This window comes from Vespa velutina, chromosome 10 (genome assembly GCF_912470025.1).
Source record: "Vespa velutina chromosome 10, iVesVel2.1, whole genome shotgun sequence".
Classification (NCBI taxonomy): domain Eukaryota; kingdom Metazoa; phylum Arthropoda; class Insecta; order Hymenoptera; family Vespidae; genus Vespa; species Vespa velutina.
Window position 1 is genome coordinate 3,814,285 of NC_062197.1, and position 18,399 is coordinate 3,832,683.

At 30.2% G+C, this 18,399-nt stretch overlaps 6 protein-coding genes across 12 annotated transcripts in view; 3 read left to right on the top strand and 3 right to left on the bottom strand.

Annotated features, from left to right (window-relative positions):
• Positions 1 to 778: 778 nt before the first annotated feature.
• LOC124952577 (tRNA-splicing endonuclease subunit Sen2) lies at positions 779 to 3,582 on the top strand. Of its 5 annotated transcripts, none has more exons than XM_047502659.1 (6): positions 779 to 890; positions 1,535 to 1,730; positions 1,886 to 2,132; positions 2,217 to 2,855; positions 2,945 to 3,105; positions 3,240 to 3,582. In XM_047502659.1, the coding sequence occupies exons 2-6, from the start codon at positions 1,566 to 1,568 to the stop codon at positions 3,417 to 3,419; spliced, it is 1,392 nt and encodes a 463-aa protein (XP_047358615.1). In that variant the 5' UTR covers positions 779 to 890; positions 1,535 to 1,565; the 3' UTR covers positions 3,420 to 3,582. The 5 variants fall into 5 exon arrangements, with proteins under 5 accessions (XP_047358615.1, XP_047358616.1, XP_047358617.1 ...); XM_047502656.1 differs by lacking the exon at positions 779 to 890 and adding an exon at positions 1,007 to 1,412; XM_047502657.1 differs by lacking the exon at positions 779 to 890 and adding an exon at positions 1,009 to 1,174.
• LOC124952582 (COX assembly mitochondrial protein homolog) lies at positions 3,578 to 5,669 on the bottom strand. Its single transcript, XM_047502667.1, has 3 exons — positions 4,387 to 5,669; positions 4,011 to 4,115; positions 3,578 to 3,948 (listed from the first exon to the last, which is right to left on the bottom strand). The coding sequence occupies exons 1-3, from the start codon at positions 4,433 to 4,435 to the stop codon at positions 3,752 to 3,754; spliced, it is 351 nt and encodes a 116-aa protein (XP_047358623.1). The 5' UTR covers positions 4,436 to 5,669; the 3' UTR covers positions 3,578 to 3,751.
• On the top strand, positions 4,509 to 6,131 carry LOC124952579 (26S proteasome non-ATPase regulatory subunit 14). The gene is made up of 6 exons (XM_047502664.1): positions 4,509 to 4,663; positions 4,826 to 4,932; positions 5,013 to 5,162; positions 5,236 to 5,499; positions 5,563 to 5,829; positions 5,914 to 6,131. Exons 2-6 carry the CDS (start codon positions 4,837 to 4,839, stop codon positions 6,073 to 6,075), a joined length of 939 nt encoding a protein of 312 aa, XP_047358620.1. The 5' UTR covers positions 4,509 to 4,663; positions 4,826 to 4,836; the 3' UTR covers positions 6,076 to 6,131.
• On the bottom strand, positions 6,089 to 9,818 carry LOC124952575 (H/ACA ribonucleoprotein complex subunit 4). Of its 2 annotated transcripts, none has more exons than XM_047502653.1 (8): positions 9,695 to 9,818; positions 9,227 to 9,351; positions 8,784 to 9,116; positions 8,287 to 8,697; positions 8,079 to 8,199; positions 7,710 to 7,951; positions 7,390 to 7,614; positions 6,089 to 6,550 (listed from the first exon to the last, which is right to left on the bottom strand). In XM_047502653.1, exons 1-8 carry the CDS (start codon positions 9,705 to 9,707, stop codon positions 6,443 to 6,445), a joined length of 1,578 nt encoding a protein of 525 aa, XP_047358609.1. In that variant the 5' UTR covers positions 9,708 to 9,818; the 3' UTR covers positions 6,089 to 6,442. The 2 variants fall into 2 exon arrangements, with proteins under 2 accessions (XP_047358609.1, XP_047358610.1); XM_047502654.1 differs by lacking the exon at positions 6,089 to 6,550 and adding an exon at positions 6,690 to 7,309 and having other exon boundaries at positions 9,695 to 9,722.
• A 259-nt stretch (positions 9,819 to 10,077) lies between these two features.
• LOC124952574 (cell division control protein 45 homolog) lies at positions 10,078 to 13,348 on the top strand. 2 transcript variants are annotated; one of them, XM_047502651.1, is made up of 9 exons: positions 10,078 to 10,230; positions 10,517 to 10,669; positions 10,737 to 10,946; positions 11,036 to 11,212; positions 11,275 to 11,510; positions 11,585 to 11,921; positions 11,996 to 12,390; positions 12,462 to 12,538; positions 12,611 to 13,348. In XM_047502651.1, the coding sequence occupies exons 1-9, from the start codon at positions 10,180 to 10,182 to the stop codon at positions 12,673 to 12,675; spliced, it is 1,701 nt and encodes a 566-aa protein (XP_047358607.1). In that variant the 5' UTR covers positions 10,078 to 10,179; the 3' UTR covers positions 12,676 to 13,348. The 2 variants fall into 2 exon arrangements, with proteins under 2 accessions (XP_047358607.1, XP_047358608.1); XM_047502652.1 differs by lacking the exon at positions 12,462 to 12,538.
• LOC124952576 (nucleoredoxin-like) overlaps positions 13,100 to 18,399 on the bottom strand; it is a 9,128-nt gene continuing 3,828 nt past the window's right edge. Inside the window, exons 2-7 of the mRNA XM_047502655.1 lie at positions 15,562 to 15,831; positions 15,200 to 15,300; positions 14,919 to 15,114; positions 14,732 to 14,822; positions 14,507 to 14,643; positions 13,100 to 14,435 (exon numbers count right to left, since the gene is read on the bottom strand). Coding sequence (XP_047358611.1) covers positions 14,208 to 14,435; positions 14,507 to 14,643; positions 14,732 to 14,822; positions 14,919 to 15,114; positions 15,200 to 15,300; positions 15,562 to 15,831 — 1,023 coding nt within the window. The 3' untranslated portion in view covers positions 13,100 to 14,207. The remainder of the gene's footprint in view (positions 14,436 to 14,506; positions 14,644 to 14,731; positions 14,823 to 14,918; positions 15,115 to 15,199; positions 15,301 to 15,561; positions 15,832 to 18,399) is intronic.

Sequence of the window (18,399 nt, forward strand, 5' to 3'; positions counted from 1 at the left end):
AGGGAGAACACTCACATATGTATCGGCGGGCACAAGCGTTAAAAATCTTATCGGGGACTTAATTTTATTTGCTTGAAAATTCGATTAGATTATCTCGCAAAAGCGGATTTTAAAATATATGGCATCATTATCCCGTGGGTCTCCAAATGCAGCAACCTTTATTTGATAAGATCTGGGTCGGTATTACTTGCAAAGTCTAAATCATGTAATCATATAATACAAGTACTACCGAGCGAATTGCTGTGTATTTAAAAATCTTTTCTTTTTTATCTCAATTGAATATTAAACTACTTATATTATATATTATTAATCATACTTAAGTAAGTAAATAGATGAAATAGAATTCTAAAATAATTTCTTAAAAGAACGTATAGAAAAGATTAACTCTAATCAACGATTTTATTTTATATTTAAAGTAACGGGTTTATTTATTCTACTTTAATTCAATGCATATTTTTTATTGCTCCTTATGCTTCTTAATATTATCCAAATTCAATAAAACATAGAAAATAAAAAATATTATATAATAATAGTTATGGATATATAATATAATACAGAAGTAACGTGTATGAACGGATAAGCTTGTAGTCGAGATAATTTTTATTTATAGGTATTTATTATGTGAAATTCTCAAGTGGAGTCTTTCGGCACATGGTAAGGGCAGTGTTCTTATATTGCATTTGTAATTCATATTTTGTCCATACCTGTCGCTAAAGTCACGTACGATACGAACAAAAAATGGTGAAGACAGACTTAATTAAAAATGATTGAGAATGGATTTAACAAAATAATTTTTTAAAATTCCTTAGAAATGTTTAAGGTTATATTCTTGAGTTATAATCCAAAGTTAATAATAATTAATATAATGATAAACTGGAATGTTTATATTGGTAATTTTAACTACCAATAAATATATTATTACATGGAAACGAAAGAAAAGAGATAATTAAAAAACAGGATTCTGTTATTATCGAACTCTTCTCGGTCAATAAAACAGGAATCTACTATTATCTAATTACTTTTAGAAAATTATAAGTATATTCAAAAAATTTAACATGGTTATGCTTTAACTCATTTAAAAAAGGCATATTTTAGAAAGTACAAGTTAGACATTCGCATAATGTTAGATATTTCAATTATTGAAGGCATACATCTATATTATATGACTTAGAATGTTAGTGTGACATCAAAATTGCTCATATGAAGTTAGACATTGAACGTTTTGCTCTGAACAATGTATATATACATATGTTCATGAAAAATGGGCGCTCAGATATGAAGAGCTTATCGTGCATCGTAAATGTTCCATACATCAGCCTAGATTTATTAGCAATGATTTTTATCCATGGAAAGCACATTATTATACGAGCGTGTCAAAACGAAAGAATTACACATTCTTTCTTATTGCCATTGTAATTTCATTGTGCAATGCGTGAATAACAAAACATATATAAAATATACATTATATTAACTTTATCATTAATTTATAATGGAGCAATTTTTAAATGTGTTGATCATCAATTATATTTTTTAGCATAAAAGTTAGAAAGTAATATACATACAATATGAATTTACGAGAACCAAAAAAGAAACAAAAGGCAAGAGTACAAAATAAATCTCCCCTACCAATTGCATTAAATGAAGCAGAATGGGTTGTTTATACAGCTTACCTTACAGACATTGGATCTTGTATTACTGATTCAGATGAAATTACAGCAGTACATTCCATGGTTAGTCATTATCTCTAAAAAAAATTTATTTTTAAGCTTATAAAATATATATATATATATATATATATATATATATATGTTTCATGATATATTATTCGATCAATAATATATTGTGAAATATAAAGACAATTTTTAATTTTCTTTTCTTTACTTAGGGATTTTTTGGTAAGGGTTCTCTATCACGAAGCTATCCATCATTTGGAAAAGCTCGATATGGAGCACCACCTCTTATTAGAAATAGGCAATGGGTTCGTCGACAAGAGTGGTTACAAGAAGTTAAATTACTTGACAATGAATTCTATAGAGATAATAGTCATAATGAAAACTCTATAAAATCTATGACAAATGATAATTGTGTTGATGATATATCAAGTCAATCTACAGATACAAAGAAAAGAGAAGGTATGCAAATACTAAAATTAAGAAGCCATTAAAGAAAAGATAACTATTATATTATTTTACTTTATATTAATTCCTTTGATTCAGTAATAGAACCATCCAATAATGAAAAAAAACATGAAGAACCAGATATCATGGAAATTGATATGAGTATACCTAATATGCCAAAAAATAAAGACAACAAACAAATAATCAATGATAATGAGTTCTGTGAAATAGTTCCTTGTTCTTCTGAAGAAGATGTATGTGTAATTATTAATAAACAATCTAAAAAAGACATTAACAAATCGGTTGTTAAAGAAAGTAATGAAAAAGATTTAGAAGATCAACATATAGATTTGAATAATCCAGGCAATCATAATTCAGTAATAGCAAGTATGCATATTGAAAGAGGGAAAAATGATATACAAGGAAAGTTATTAATTCTGCCAGACAGTGATTCCGAAACAGAAAATTATCTAGAAAATATTAAACCAAGAATTGAATCTGAAAGCTTTCCAGTCAGGGAATCTCTACATATGACTTTTGAAGAAACCTTTTTCCTTATGTTTGGTTTAGGTTGTCTGCGACTAATTCATTTTGATAGTACTTTAATGGATATTAATAGTGCTTGGTTATATTTTTGCAAGGAAGATAAAAATTTTATACAAAAATATGTTGTATACCATTATTTTCGAAGTAAGGGTTGGGTAGTTAAACCAGGCCTTAAATATGGAGGAGACTTTTGTCAGTATTACTTTTTTTATATAATTTAGGCAAATAACTTTATATATTCGATATTTTAAATCATTATCTAAAAATTTTAATCATTTTAGTATTGTACAAACAAGGACCACCATTTTATCATGCCTCTTATATAGTAATAATAGATGTTGTGGATGCAGATTTATTGACTATAATTCCCAGTAAATGTTTTCGAAAGATGACCTGGAGTAACTTATTTGGATTAGATCGCTTAGCTGAAAGTGCTGCTAAGGTAATATATATAATTAATAATAAGTAAAAAAGTTTCAATACCTATAAAATTATTACTATAAACTTTAGATTATTATGTTATTAATAACATTCATAATTGATTTCTCTATTGAGAAATACTAATTTTGTTAATAGGAAATATTATTTGCACAAGTTTTGTGGCCTTCATCAATATCTTTGAATTCTGGCCCTCCCAGTCCACATATGCTATCTGAATTCACAGTGAGAGAATTATTATGGAGGCGATGGAACCCAAAACAAAATCAAGATGTAATAATTGTAGAAGAAGAAGAAGATGATGAAGATTCGTGTTAAAAGCAGTCAATATATAATTTATTTAAAAATATCTGATTACAAAAATAAAAATCTGTATTTCTATCATTTGTTTTTTATAAATTAAATTTTACTTTATAGAGCTTATAATAAATGTAATTTGAATATGTTTATACTTATGAATAAACTCGTTTAATACTCTTTATTAAGTTATAAAAAATCTTTAAGTAAGTTAATGTATTGACTGTAATAAGTACCAGTTTATAATTACACATAAATATTTTTTATTTTAAATTTTATTTCTATATAATTACAAATAATTCAATATTATTTAGTCTCGAAGAATTACTAAAAAAATATTTGCTTAAGTTATATTAAGTTATATTTTCTGATTTTTTTGATATATTTGTTTTTCTAAATTCAGTTCTTTCTTGAAGGTATATTTCCTTACATTCCTTCTGAAAATCTTTATCATAAAACCATTTTTCTAAGCATTCTTTTAATTTATTATTTTCTTGTCTACATTTGAATATCATCATTAAATTATTTTCTTTACAACATTTTGTGAATTCTGTAAAATACATATATTATATAATTAAGAATACTAAAAAATTTATTGAACTCAGATTTTACCTTCAACTTGTGCCAAACATTTCTCTTTTTTTGTTCTATCTCGTATTATTTGTGGTATGAGTACATCTATTTCAACCTTCCTTAAAGTATTATCATCAGGATCACCTATATAAATGTAATATTATTATGTTTAATAGCTTAAAAATTAAAACTTATTAAAAAAAATACAATGAAAAGAAAAATGTAAATTTGTTTAAATTTTTACAAGATAGAAACTATAATTTTCTTCTTGCCGTTTATTTGTAAAATTTATTAAGAATTAACCTATTACAAAGAAGAATTATTATACATGATACAGAGGTAACCTCATATTTTTATTATAAAATATATATTAAAATAAAATAATATATGTGACAATTTCTATTATCACATCTACCTATTCCATACGGTCCTGTTCCATACTTCCGTGGAAGGATTCCAGACATCTTTCTAGTTTCGATTATTTAAATGTTCTCAGATTCGCTAAATATGAGTAAAGTTTTAAAATAGTTCCTTCCAGTTCCGCCATTCTAAGTATTCAATACGCCGCGCTGGTGAGTGTGCACATTTGAGAGTTGTCAGTTTATAAGAAATGATTGGATTATATTTTCTTTTGTGCAGTTGAATATAAAACTATACATCAATTATTTATTAACGTGGATTTGAATTATTTGGTATGTAATACGCTAAAATATAATATATATATATAGAATGAAAAATTTATACAACCAAATTATTAGTTAACCTCTATTATACTGTATCAATCTAGCTTACAATTTAAGAAATATTTCTTATGTACTTATACAAGCTTTTTTTATTTAATTTAAATGTTTAAGATAAAGAAAAAATGGATAGACTTCTACGACTGGGTGGTGGTTTACCAGCTCCATTGAATCAAGGACCTCCACCATCAGATGCACCTGTCGTTGATACTGCAGAACAAGTATTCTATTTACATTTTATTGTAATTCACTTTGTAATTTGTAATTCATTATTATCCTATAATTTATCATATATTTCAAGGTGTACATTTCATCACTGGCACTTTTAAAAATGCTAAAACATGGCCGAGCTGGAGTACCTATGGAAGTTATGGGTTTGATGTTAGGCGAATTTGTAGACGATTATACTGTGCGTGTAATCGATGTTTTTGCCATGCCACAAACGGGAACGGTAATAATTAATGTATATTTATTTTTAACAGTAGATTTAGTTAAGTATTAAAAAATATTTTTTCAATATTTAGGGAGTCAGTGTAGAAGCGGTTGATCCAGTGTTTCAAGCTAAAATGTTGGATATGCTTAAACAAACTGGTAGACCAGAAATGGTCGTAGGTTGGTACCATTCTCACCCAGGATTTGGTTGCTGGTTATCTGGAGTAGATATCAATACACAACAGTCATTTGAAGCACTTAGCGAAAGAGCTGTTGCTGTTGTCATTGATCCTATTCAATCAGTAAAAGGAAAAGTTGTTATTGATGCATTTAGATTAATCAATCCTAATATGATGGTAAGTATCTCAAGAATAATAAAATTTGTATATAAATTTTATATAATTTTTATATCTTTATAGGTTCTAGGACAAGAACCTCGTCAAACTACATCAAATTTAGGTCATCTACAGAAACCTTCTGTCCAAGCCTTAATACATGGGTTAAACCGTCATTATTATAGCATTAGTATCAACTATCGTAAAAATGAATTAGAGCAAAAGATGTTATTAAATTTACATAAGAAGACTTGGATGGATGGTCTCACTCTTGCAGAATACTCTGAACATAGTAGACTTAACGAAAATATTGTTTCTGAAATGCTTGAACTTGCTAAAAATTATAATAAGGTATATTCTATTGTTGTTTTCTTAATACACAATTCTATTTAGGATATAAAATACTATTGTAATGTATTATTTCTAAACTTGCAGGCATTGGAAGATGAAGAAAAAATGACACCTGAGCAATTGGCTATAAAAAATGTCGGTAAACAAGATCCAAAACGTCATTTAGAGGAAAAAGTTGATACACTTATGGCTACAAATATTGTACAATGTTTGGGAGCTATGCTTGATACAGTTGTATTCAAATAACTATTTCTTAAAATACATATTGAAATATGATCTTTAAAATAAATTTTTTAAATGGAGATCAACTATATTTTGTATTCCTATGATTTATAATACAATTTTAATGTAAAGATATTTTTACAATTAATCCATACTTTTTATATAATATTGTTTTTATAAACTATAATCAAAATATTATTTTTAAAAACATAATACAATTCCCCGCTAAACATACAAAGTCCTTATTTTTCGAAAATAAGGCATAACAAATACATATATATTGAAACGTGCACGAACTTTTGATTGAAGCAAAAATGATTCTCACACTATTGCTATTTTATTGTCTCTATTTGAGTATACTTACTTCTCTATTTTTTCCAGATGTTATAAGTCAAATCAACAATATGCATATAAATTCTTCAGTTCTAGACAAAACAATATCATGGCATGGATAGTGTAACACAATAAAATTGAAGAATATGGTAGGAGTAAAAATTTGCTAAAGAAAAACAAAAAAGTACAGATAAGGAACTATTGACTTAAGTCAATTTTGCACATCTCTGAACTAAAAGGAAACTAAAATAATAAAATCAAATTGATAATTAGAGAGTTCTATTCAGTGTAAAAAATATTCAATCTACTGTAGTTACTGAATTATATTAACCTTCAATGTAATTATAAAAATTGAAAAAATATGATACCTACAAATGTTTGTAGTAATTGTATTTTGTATGTATATACATGGAACAATTGCAGTAAAATACTAATTTTTTATAATCCTTTTTAAAGGACTGTTATAGTTACTCAATCAAACTATTTGTATATTACATCACAGAATATACATATCTTCAAATACATTAAAACATAGAGAATCTGATTCCGTATTATTGAACTTTGCATTGTATACAGTTGTTCGTTTCGTGAAAAAATTTATCTTACACGATAATATTCGTTTTTATAATTATACTCTTATTTAAAACTCAATGTCATCATAATCTGAATATCAAATTATTCTCATTAGTGTTTAAATGATGACATTTTTTAAATAAAATTGAAAAAGACTAAAATGTTATAAAGATATCTTAATGGTATTTCTATACTGTTTGTGGGATTTTATGAATATTATTACAAAAAATTTCTTGGAATTTAAAAAAAAAAAAAAAAAAAAAATTAAATTAAACTAGCTCGAAAGTGCAGTTTCTTGTTCTTTAGCCTTTTTCTTTTTCTTTTTTTTCTTTTCTTCTTTTACAGATACATCCTAAAATACAAATTTGATTTATTTATTAATAATTTCACTAATCAATTAAGAAACTATTTTAATAATGAATTCTTCCTTACCATAGTTTCATCTTCTTTCTGTTCAATTTTTACAGTATCTTCACCTTCTATACTTTGTTTTTCTTTTTCCTTTTTCTTTTTCTTTTTATCTTTTTTTTCTTTCTTTTTTTCTTTTGGTGAAGTTATTTCATGATCTTCGGTTTCTTCTTTAACTATATCTTCAGTTACTGTACTTTCATATTTTCTTTTTTTACCAGCAATTTCTGTTACTCCATTATTTTCAGACTGCAAAATTATTTGAGTTATTAAATATCTGTCACATTTATATTACTTTTCAAATCACCATGGTAATATAGTATATTAGAAGTTGAGCAAATTACCTTAACATCAACTGTAGTAGAATAATCAGCATAATTCTGTAACCAATCAGCAGGTGTATTTTCATTTGGTTTACCATGTTTATCTAATTTTCCTTCAATTATCATTCGTTTTTTTATCGATGCTTTAGGTCCCAAACCCCATCTCCTTGGATACGCATCTCTTTCCATGATAACACGTTTAATTTTAGCTGCTACACCATGATCACAAGCAGTCATTGTGGGCGATGTCATTAATGCTATACCTATATATCAGTAACAAATTAAATATTAATTATGCTGAAACAATTGTTAATAATGATTGATTTACTTATAACACGAAGATATTATATTCTGTACGGCATTGCTATATTACTTTGAAACTAAATTTACCAAGTGCTATAGCTTCGCCTTTCGTTGTTACAATTACAATTTCTTGATTTAGTTCAATACCATCATCATACATCAGAATGCCTGGTAACATTATTTTGGCTCCATAACAAATTGCATTTACCTATTAATGTATTTTATATAATAACATTAAAATATTTGTATTGTTTTTTTTTTATTTTTTTGTTTTTTAGAAGTAATGAATACATACAGCACTGTCCTTGACAATTATCCTTTTATGATTTACAAGAAGTGCTTCCAATGGTTTTATTACTCTTCTTAAATAGGATTCATCTCCATGATTATCATATAACCATTGGGCATCAAGAATATCATGCATGGTCACCATATTATCTTTTTCAGATTGAATACCAGAACGACTTCTTCGTAAATCCTGCATTTGGCAACCAGTACCCAAGAAAAGCCCGAGATGAACACATATAGTCCTGATATATGTACCAGCTTCACAACTCATATGAAATACTCCCATATTGCGTTCTTCATCATAATCTAAAAACTTGCTATCATAGACAGTTCTAACACGCAATTGTCGTTTAACTGCAGATATAAGAGGAGGCCTTTGGAACAATGCACCACGTAATTTCTCTAATGCTTGATGTACCTATAATGATACGTATATATTGTAATTAATATATTTATAAAGATTTCATAGGTATATAAATTTGTATCAATAAATAATAAATTTACTTTTTGAACACTTTCAGGTGCTGAATGAAGTTTAAATACTCCCACATATTCTTTTCCTGCTGACTGTTGAGACTTTGCTAATCTTGTTGCTCTATCAATACATACAATCAAACAACCTGATACTTTAGGATCCAAGGTACCAGAATGTCCAGTCTTCTCTACTTTTAAAATTCTTTTTATCCAAGCTACAACCTCATGTGACGATGGATTGCAAGGCTTATCGAGATTAATACAACCTGATTTTATATATTCAGATAATGAGCGATGAAGTGGGGTAGAACCACTAGTTAAAGGAGTAAAATGTTTTGTTCGAGTAAACATTTTGTCAAAATTCTATAATAAAGAAAATATTATTTACAGGTCAAGCAAGAAAGTGAATATATCCAGTAATAATATAAAATAAAAACATCATAAAACAATTAGCCGAGAAATTGAACACAAACCTTAAATAAAAGTGGCCAATCTTCACAATTTAATTTTACTTCTTCAGTGGACGGTTTAATTTCACATGCCATAATAGTTTGAATCTCTCCAAGAGATTTTTTTTTATCTTTTTTCTTAATTTTCTCTGTAATAGAAATGCCGACTTTAACCTCTTATACAATTTCAATCTACGTTTTCTACAACTTATAATTTTACATATTGATGTTATGATAAATGATAGACGAAAGAAGAATATATAATAGTTATGATTTGATAACATATTTATTAATCTTTTTAAAAGAAAAACATAAATTGAATCAATTGAACATCCGGAGAACACGTGTTTACTGAAACGTGGGTATATAAAAGGCGCGAGAAGCTGTTATTTATTGAACAATATAATGTTTAAAGAATGACACGAATAATGTAAACAAACAATAGAGCTAGATTAAATACAATTCGAGTTTCAATTTAAGTATGGAAATTACCGTTTTCTGCCATTTTTATATGGATAATAAAGTAAATTAGTAGATTAAAGACAAACTGCAAATCACTCGCCGCATGCACGCAATCACATCGATGGACGCCATACGCACATGTCCGGAAAGTAAGCGATTGATATCGACATATAAGGTCGATATATTGATATATATCGATCGAATTCGATTTATATCGATACGCTATCATTAATAAAAAATTTGAAAATATCGAGCAAATTTGTATAATTATTAACTAAAAAATTTTTTATAAATACATAATATGTTTATTTGTAAATAATAGAAGAACAAAATATCGAATTTTTGACATTTATTACAATTTTTACTAGAAATTTGAATAATCAATATATGTATTTCTGTTTTATTTATCACAGAGCACGCCACCGTCAATGTTGTTCCATTTCCGCGGTAAACTGTTAAGAGTTAAAGTAAGTTGAAATAAATAAAATATCACAGATGCCGGATATCAATGCAACATGTTCGTACCGAACTTAGAAAAAGAATTTTACAATGTAATACAAAGAGATGTAAGTTATAATGTTACTTTAGTAAATATGTAAAAAATAATGAATTAGCTTTTCCTTTTAGGTTAAATTATGATATTATTGTTCAGTTTATATTTTCGAATATTTAAAAGAATATATGTATACATATATAAGAAAATATGTCACTAGTAATGTTTAAGTAGAATGGAAGACAAAAAATTTTGCTTTATTTCCTTGATATTATATAATATTAAGGTCTAAATAATTTTATAAAATAAAATGTTAATACATTAAAATAAATTACTTATGTATTCTTCTTTTAATGCAGAGATGTTTATTATTAGTAAACTTTGACATAGATGCAATTTGTGCCTGTAGAATTTTACAACAATTATTTAAAAATGATAATATATTATATACGCTTGTACCTGTACAAGGTATACAAGATATGGTTCAGGCAATAGAAGAAAATTGTGAAGAGGTAAACATAATATTTTTATGTAATTTATTGACCTTTGACAAACAAAATAATACAATGTTTCTTACAGGTAAAAAATATTATTATGATAAATTGTGGTGGTACAATAGACCTAGTAGAAATCTTACAACCTCCAGAATCTATTTCATTTTTTATAATTGACAGTCATAGACCATATGATTTGTGTAACATATATTCAGAATATCAAATACGTATTCTTGGAAAACCAGATGCTGAGGATGACATTCCAGAATATAATGATGTGTTCAGGGATGATTCGGTAAATATAATTTATAAATAATATAATTTATTAATTAATTTATTTTTTTTAATTTGATATAATAATATAATCATATCCATTATTTTTAGTCAGAAGATGAAGATGCTTCAAATGATAATTCTGATGATGGTAATGAACTCAGAGAGACAAAAAGACGTAGATTAAATGAAGAAGATTTAATAAAGAGACAAGAAAAAAGATTATGGGCTGAAAATAGAGAGACGATTCTTTTTAATTATTCACAATATAGCTATTATGGAAAATCTGTATGTATTATATTGAGAAAATACATAATATAGATATAATATTTATTTTTGTCAATTTATAGAGTGCAGTACTTATTTTTGAAATGGCTTGGCATATGTCTAAAGATAATTTGGACATGCTATGGTGGGCTATTATTGGTTCAACAGAACAGGCCATTCTTAGCAAAGTAGAATCACAAACAAGCATACTCGAAGAAGGTACACTTCAAGCACATGTTTCAAGATTAACTCATAAACAGGGTATAAATACTGATAAACAACAAGAACAGAGTGTAGTTAGAATAACTTATGATAAAGAGTATCCTTTTGTGCTTATTATTTTAAGTTTAATAAAATAAAGTGCAGTAAGTATTTTTCTTATGGAATCTGTAGTCTTCGACTTGTACTTTATCGTCATTGGACTGTTGAAGCAAGTCTTAGACATTCAATACCAACTGCAGTATCGCTACGACTTTGGTCTATTAGAGGAGAACAACGTTTGAAAGAACTTTTGGCAGAAATGGGATTACCCTTAGCGCAATCACGACAACGTTTCACTGCTATGGATCTTACACTTAGACAGGAATTTAGGCAAATGGTAGAAAAATTAGCTGGAAAATATAATGTTGATAGAATTATTGGTACTAGTTTCACATTACAATATGGTTATCGATTTAAATATTGTGCGTCTGATATAGTTTATGCAATGCTAGCTTTAATGGAATCTACTGTGAGTAATTATTGTCTTTTTTTGTTTAAATTAAATTGAAAATTTAAGTATTTATCTATATTTATATTTTATAGACAAGAGAAAGATTACCACAGCATTGTTTCTTGGATGCATTGGATTGTTTATCACGCACAAAAAAGGAACTTTTAGAAAATGGTATAGAGAAAGCAAAACTTATGCTTAGCAACATTTTTAAGACTGCACAAATTATACTAGAAATGAAGCAAATTATAAATACTGGTTCATTTCTTTATATTGTTATTCCGGATGGTACTTTAGATAGTCGATTATTTGCTCATCCTCATCCATTAATCATGCTAGCTCAATTCATTTTGAAAGCATATGTACATTCATCTAAAAGTAGACGTGCACGTGAATGGCCTTTAGTTGCAACAGCTTCATTCAGTCCTGAAGAAGGTACATGTCTAATCATTGGCATTCCACCAATATGCGAAGATCAACCACGCAGGTACTAAACATATTCTTCATAATTTTATTATTATTGATTAGAATATAAGTGCAATATTTTATTTATTGTAGTCTGTTTGGGAAAGCGTTTGAACAAGCAGCTAAAAATACAAGTTCATATATCAATGCAGATTATTTTGATACAACAAGTAAGATCTACTTGATTAATATATATGCATTATTGTTTTACAATGTTTTATATTATTTTAATTTTTTTGCAGTAGTAAGACTGAAGGTCGAAGAGAGACCAAAATTTTTTGATGCTCTGGCAGCACTTCTTACTTGAAAATAAGATAAAAGTAATGTGTTATAAATCATGCGAATTTTAAAAAATATGACTATAAGATGCATTTAGTATAATTTATCTACTTTATGTAATACTACGGCATAATATTATTTTAACATTAAGAACATAAATAACTTTAAGATATTGTAATATATATGTACATTTGTACAGTTGTTAATCATGATGAGGACACATGTGTTTAGTGTGATTAGTATGAATGCGAACGAAATTTGTAGATCAAAAATTTTTATTGACTTAACATATAAAAACACAATATTATTGAGGTTGGAATCAGATTTTGTATGTTTATACAACATTATTTTTTTTAATATTATTGTAAAAGTAAAAATTAAAAAAGAAAATAGCACCGTAGATATTTATATTTATATAGAAAAAAGAATAAGGTGAGTAATTAAAATACATCTGTGTCTAACATCAATTTATTATTAACAAAAAACAATAGATAATAAAAGCTTGAACATATAAAATAATGCTTATGTCTTCTTCATAAGTATCAAAACTGAATTATTATAGAATGTTTTGAAAGTCTACAAATGTATGCCTATTTGGCGTTTATTAAGTAATACATATAGTTATATATTAACGTATCCCATGTGCGCGTGTGCACTTAAAAATACAATCCGCCTGTTTTATTTTTGGCTATTATACAATACATAGTCTTTTGGTTATTTCCATATAATTATAAGTGTGTGATTACAAACACAATTTTCACGCAAGGTCTTTCTTATGAAACGAGCTACTGCTACAGTATCACAGAGATGGATATAAACAGTGAAAAAGGGAAGAGAAAAATTTCCATTGTGGTTATATGATAATTGAACGTTCGTAGACTTGCATGCTCGTTCATATATAAACAAATTTTATCAAATTAAAAATTTTACATATATCAAAAATCAATTATAATGAACACACTGAAAGTTTTATCTTGAAAAAAAAAAGGAAAAAAAAAAGAATTCTACAACTTATTGTGACTTTAATCATTGAAATATTGTAATTATTATATATAGCTGGCACAAGTAAATACGAAGAACATATAACAAGACATATATGTAATATATCTTGGATAAGCATGCATATTCTTGTAAGAATCTTTACATGTAAGGTATTAGAAAAATGATATTGGTGTAAGTGTTGTGTGATATCATACACGAATCGAATAATATTCGTTATTTTGTTTTTCATAAATCATCGTGTACAATTTTGATACAAGACAATAATTTGCTCCGGTTCAAGTATATAAATGAAGTTCTTTACATTTTTTAGGCACAAATAGGTAGAAGAGTCTGTTAAATGGGAATACTTTTAGACTTATAATTTCACAAAGTGTATATGCGTTTCTTTGCGCGCAGTTTTTGAAGTTGATGCGATAAACGAGTGACTAGAACTTGTGCCAGCTTCGAATCCAAACTCGATATTATTAAGCTACGAGCTTATTGCTTGATTGGTAACCACATCGTTAATTAGACACTTTGACACCATTCACATTTTGGAATCAGTTTGAAGATCGTTTTTCAAGCTGAGACATTTTCATTTTTGGGAGCCTTATGTACCGCCACTATCTTATTTTTTGGTAGTTTATCACTACGAAATCCATCGACGAATTGTTGTACAGAATCTACTGTAATTTCAGCACCGTCCTCCATTACCACATAAACTCCTCGTGGTATATCGATAGCCGTCAGAAGAGGTACTGCATCGTCCAAACCAACAAATTCACGAAGAATATCCGACGTTTCGCACTGTAGAATAAATCAAATAAGAAGAATTAGATGTATTAATTATATGTAAAACTCGATCACGTGATCCTTACGTCTAGGGCTATATAAAATTGTAATATGCCATCGGGATCGTCATAATTGGGATCATAATCTGGACGATCTCTTCTATAGGCCTCAGCGGCAGGTAATAAAACACTTTCTGCGAATTGTATTTCGCAATCATCGCCCTCTGCAAATGAATGTACAATTTAATTTGTCTTATATTCTGTTTCATTTAGACACATCATTATTTTATATTTAATTTCATGTTTACTTACCAACGAAGAGTATGATCGCTGGTGCATCGTGCAACGACGTCGCATATTTCTCCGTTAGAATATTGACCAATCGACTGGTCCATGGAAAGTTCTGCGATGTAAAAGTAAGTGAAAAAAAAAGATTGATAGAATCATATTAAAAAAAAATGAGTTATCCAAAAAAAATCAAGATTTATTAGATTTTTACCAATCCTTCAGGATCTTCGAGTAACTCGGCTCTACCATCGAGAGTGATGATATTATCCCGTGGATCAAGAATAACCAAGGTGGGTATTGCTTGGACATCTAAAGCTCTAGCCAATTTTCGACGTCTTTCTTCTTGACTAAATGGTATCCTAAGCCAGGGCATTGTTTCTGTATAAGCATTGTAGGACTCCTCGCTCCTGGAATGAAACAAGATAAGTAATCATTTCAAATCCACGAAGAAATAATCGCAGGAAAGAAGGAATCTCAGAAAGATGATTTTACCTATCGGAACTCACGAAAATTACTTCGAAATCATGTCCTCTTTCTCGGATTCGCTGGTAAGTATCCACGAGCTGCGGTGTAAATGCTTTGCAAGGAGGACACTGAAATGGAAATAAAAAATGTACGTATGTATCATTCATTTTTTTTTTTTTTTCCTAAAAATAATCACCGATCATTCGATGATCTTAGTGATCATTAAAAACTTTCACATATGAATATACGTTTTATAATAATTAACTTTGCGTAGTAATTAGACTCAGTTCACATTTCTACACAGGAATAAAAATACACGGGATAAATAATTTCAATTTGAATTCATAGTATTTGTCTTAAAATAACTGTATTTCTTTTCTGTTACTCACCCAATGTGCACTGAAATAAACACCTTTAAAACAATGTCGCAATTCCTCGTGTAACATTGGTTCGTTGCTGTCGCGAGCACCACAAGACCGCAAAGGTCCATCTTCCAGGGCAGCTTTTGGATGCGGTGGTTTCCAAGGGAATTCGGCGCCAGTAGGATCGGCAATGGTTCGTTCGACGCCACCCCTTGTTACAACCGAACCATTTGAACCCTCGAGTAGAATCAACGTGGGCACTCCTGCCTTTATCCGATACCTTCTTGTCAGCCTGGTCTAGAAGAAACATTGCTGATCATTCATCTCGCACGAGTCTCTTTCTTCTTCATTATAGTCTCAATGCTTTTCGATTAAATGATACAATCAACGTCTCCCTATATTTTTATATTTGATGTCTATTATCATTATCGATTATCGATAAAACGATCAAATTGCAAAGATTAACGAAATAGACACATTTCATAGAATAGCATACTCAGACATCAAAAGTTTTTTAAACTCGATCTATTCACTACGACGTATTTTATTCCGAAGAGTAATAAGAGCGAGTTTCTAAATCTAGAAAATTATCCGAAGAAAAATAATGATCGTATGGATGTCTTAAAGAAATCTCGAAGATGATACGACAGATGCATTCGACGAAACGCGAAAAAAAGAATGCATTGTTGTGTTCAACTTGTCCTAATTCTCTCTCTTTCTCTCTCTTTATCTACAATAACTATCTATCTGTTTTATATTGTACTGCTTACGTAAAAAGCAGGAAGAGTTGAAGAACACATAAAGATACGTTGAGATTCATCGACTGTGCAAGGCTTATTACGAATAAGCATCAAACAATGCACGAATCATAAAAGAAAACAAAAAGAAAGAAAGACGGAGAAAGTTAGAGGAAATATTCGACTTTGTCTCATCCGTTGTCTTAAAAAAACGTAACAACCCCGAATGTACGTAGAGTAAAGGATGGCAACGAGTGTAGAAAAGAGGGTGCGGTGTCTGCCGACAATGAGTACTGTCTCTTCTGTCAGTTCGTATGATTATAGCCAGGATGAGAAGAAAAAGGAAAGGGCTCTTCTACGATGCTAGCGACGGATAAAACGCCAAAGGGTCTACGTACGCTTCGAGAAGATAACAGTACAGCAGTAACAGCAGCAGCAGCAGTAGTGACGGAATAAAGCTTCGTAAACGCGATTCAATCTGCAATATTAACAAGTTAAAGTACAGGCAAATCGATCGGAAGTCGCGTTTAATATTAACTAGTAGACTTCCTTCGAATTGATCCGAAGTTTCGGATAAAACTTCATTGGAAAAGGCATTAAAATTTGTTTAATTAAACGATTTAAATCTTATCTTTAAGCACATTATGCTTTGAAAAAGTGTCAAAAAAAAAAAAAAAAAAAAAAAAGAATGTAATCAGAGTATTTTCCTAATTTAATTATACAAAAGATTAGTGCTTTACTGTTGCTGATCTGTATGATAGAAACACTAAATATAACAGGGAGAAAAAGAGAGATAGAGGGAAAGCGAAAGAGAGAGTCACGAGGGAGAATCATCAGAGTCTCAGGGATCACTCTTACAACTATCGTCCTCTGGGATCTCTTCTTCCCTTTACGCTCTTTCGCGTACTTGGAAGGATATGCGAAATTTCCTAGGGCGATATGGGTGCAAGGAGAAGAAGGGTGTGTGCGAGAGAGAGAGAGAGAGAGAGAGAGAGAGAGAGAGAGAGAGAGAGAGAGAGAGAGAGAGAAAGAGAAACAGAGACAGAGAGATAGAGGACCGATATAAGGCGGCAAGAGGGTGAACTCGAGGCACCAAACGTGCGACGGCGTACGTTATCGCGACCCTCTCGTTCTCTCCCTCTCTCTCTCTCTCTCTCTCTCTCTCTCTCTCTGTCTCTCTCTCTTTCTCTCTCTCTCTGTCCCTCCAACACACTCACACCATGAAGGCATTACTTTTCTCTCCCCGCGTATATTTCCATAGCTGCTACTGCTACTGCTACTGCTGCTGCTCTACTCCGTTTGTCCGTACCGGAGTATATACGTGTACGAGTTGGTTTGCCGCCTCCGTCTCGGCCGGTCGATAACGTGTACGTCCTCCCTTGCTGTTGCTGCCGCGAGCTCGACGGTGCTATCGTTATTTCCCCCGACAGTGTGGATGTCCCCTACCACGTTCTCTCCTCGCTCACCCCTTCTCTTCTTCTCACCCTTTCTACCCCTCCAATTCTCCCTCTCTCTCTCTCTCTCTCTCTCTCTCTCTCTCTCTCTCTCTCTCTCTCTCTCTCTCTCTCTCTCTCTCTTTCACTCCAACACTCACGCGCCAAATAACTTCTCTTTTCCCCTCTCTCATTCTCTTTCTCTCTCTTTTGCTCGTGCCATTTGTCACATCGCGACATCAGCAAGACACGATAGAGCAAGAAAGAGAAAGAAAAAGAGAGAGAGAGAGAGAGAGAGAAGAGAGAGAGAGAAAGAGAAAGAGAGAGAGAGAGAGAGAGAGAGAGAGAAAGAAGCATAGTTAGAAGGGTGGGAAACGGATCACTGTTGACTCGTTCACGCTCGTTCAAATGTCTCCTTCGTGTATACAAGAATCGTGGTCGACCAACGATGACGACGACAAGGACGACGACGACGATGACGGCGACAGCGACGGCGACGACAACGGCAACGACAAAGACGATGACAATGGCAGTGACAACGACAACGACGATAGCGACAGCGATGATGGCAATGACGACGACGTCTCCGATGGACGACGTGGGTGGAGAAAGATTTAAACGACTGAACGATGCTCCTTTGATCGAGCTCTTCTTCGCTTTCTTCTCTTTCATCCTACCATCTTTCCTCAGACGGA

What these genes read in the sequence shown, in the direction of transcription:
- LOC124952577 (XM_047502659.1), top strand. Translation starts at nt 1,566, where the DNA reads ATGAATTTACGAGAACCAAAAAAGAAACAAAAGGCAAGAGTACAAAAT. An exon ending in AGATACAAAGAAAAGAGAAG is followed by an intron (nt 2,133 to 2,216) that starts GTATGCAAATAC and finishes CCTTTGATTCAG; the next exon opens with TAATAGAACCATCCAATAAT. An exon ending in TAGCTGAAAGTGCTGCTAAG is followed by an intron (nt 3,106 to 3,239) that starts GTAATATATATA and finishes TTTTGTTAATAG; the next exon opens with GAAATATTATTTGCACAAGT.
- LOC124952582 (XM_047502667.1), bottom strand. Translation starts at nt 4,435, where the DNA reads ATGTCTGGAATCCTTCCACGGAAGTATGGAACAGGACCGTATGGAATA. An exon ending in AACAGGACCGTATGGAATAG is followed by an intron (nt 4,116 to 4,386) that starts GTAGATGTGATA and finishes ACATTTATATAG; the next exon opens with GTGATCCTGATGATAATACT. An exon ending in ATGTTTGGCACAAGTTGAAG is followed by an intron (nt 3,949 to 4,010) that starts GTAAAATCTGAG and finishes TGTATTTTACAG; the next exon opens with AATTCACAAAATGTTGTAAA.
- LOC124952579 (XM_047502664.1), top strand. Translation starts at nt 4,837, where the DNA reads ATGGATAGACTTCTACGACTGGGTGGTGGTTTACCAGCTCCATTGAAT. An exon ending in TCGTTGATACTGCAGAACAA is followed by an intron (nt 4,933 to 5,012) that starts GTATTCTATTTA and finishes ATATATTTCAAG; the next exon opens with GTGTACATTTCATCACTGGC. An exon ending in CCATGCCACAAACGGGAACG is followed by an intron (nt 5,163 to 5,235) that starts GTAATAATTAAT and finishes TTCAATATTTAG; the next exon opens with GGAGTCAGTGTAGAAGCGGT.
- LOC124952575 (XM_047502653.1), bottom strand. An exon ending in ATTGGCCACTTTTATTTAAG is followed by an intron (nt 9,117 to 9,226) that starts GTTTGTGTTCAA and finishes TCTTTATTATAG; the next exon opens with AATTTTGACAAAATGTTTAC. An exon ending in AGAAAGAAGATGAAACTATG is followed by an intron (nt 6,551 to 7,389) that starts GTAAGGAAGAAT and finishes GTTTTTCTTTAG; the next exon opens with CAAATTTTTACTCCTACCAT.
- LOC124952574 (XM_047502651.1), top strand. Translation starts at nt 10,180, where the DNA reads ATGTTCGTACCGAACTTAGAAAAAGAATTTTACAATGTAATACAAAGA. An exon ending in ATAGCTATTATGGAAAATCT is followed by an intron (nt 11,213 to 11,274) that starts GTATGTATTATA and finishes GTCAATTTATAG; the next exon opens with AGTGCAGTACTTATTTTTGA. An exon ending in AGATTATTTTGATACAACAA is followed by an intron (nt 12,539 to 12,610) that starts GTAAGATCTACT and finishes ATTTTTTTGCAG; the next exon opens with TAGTAAGACTGAAGGTCGAA.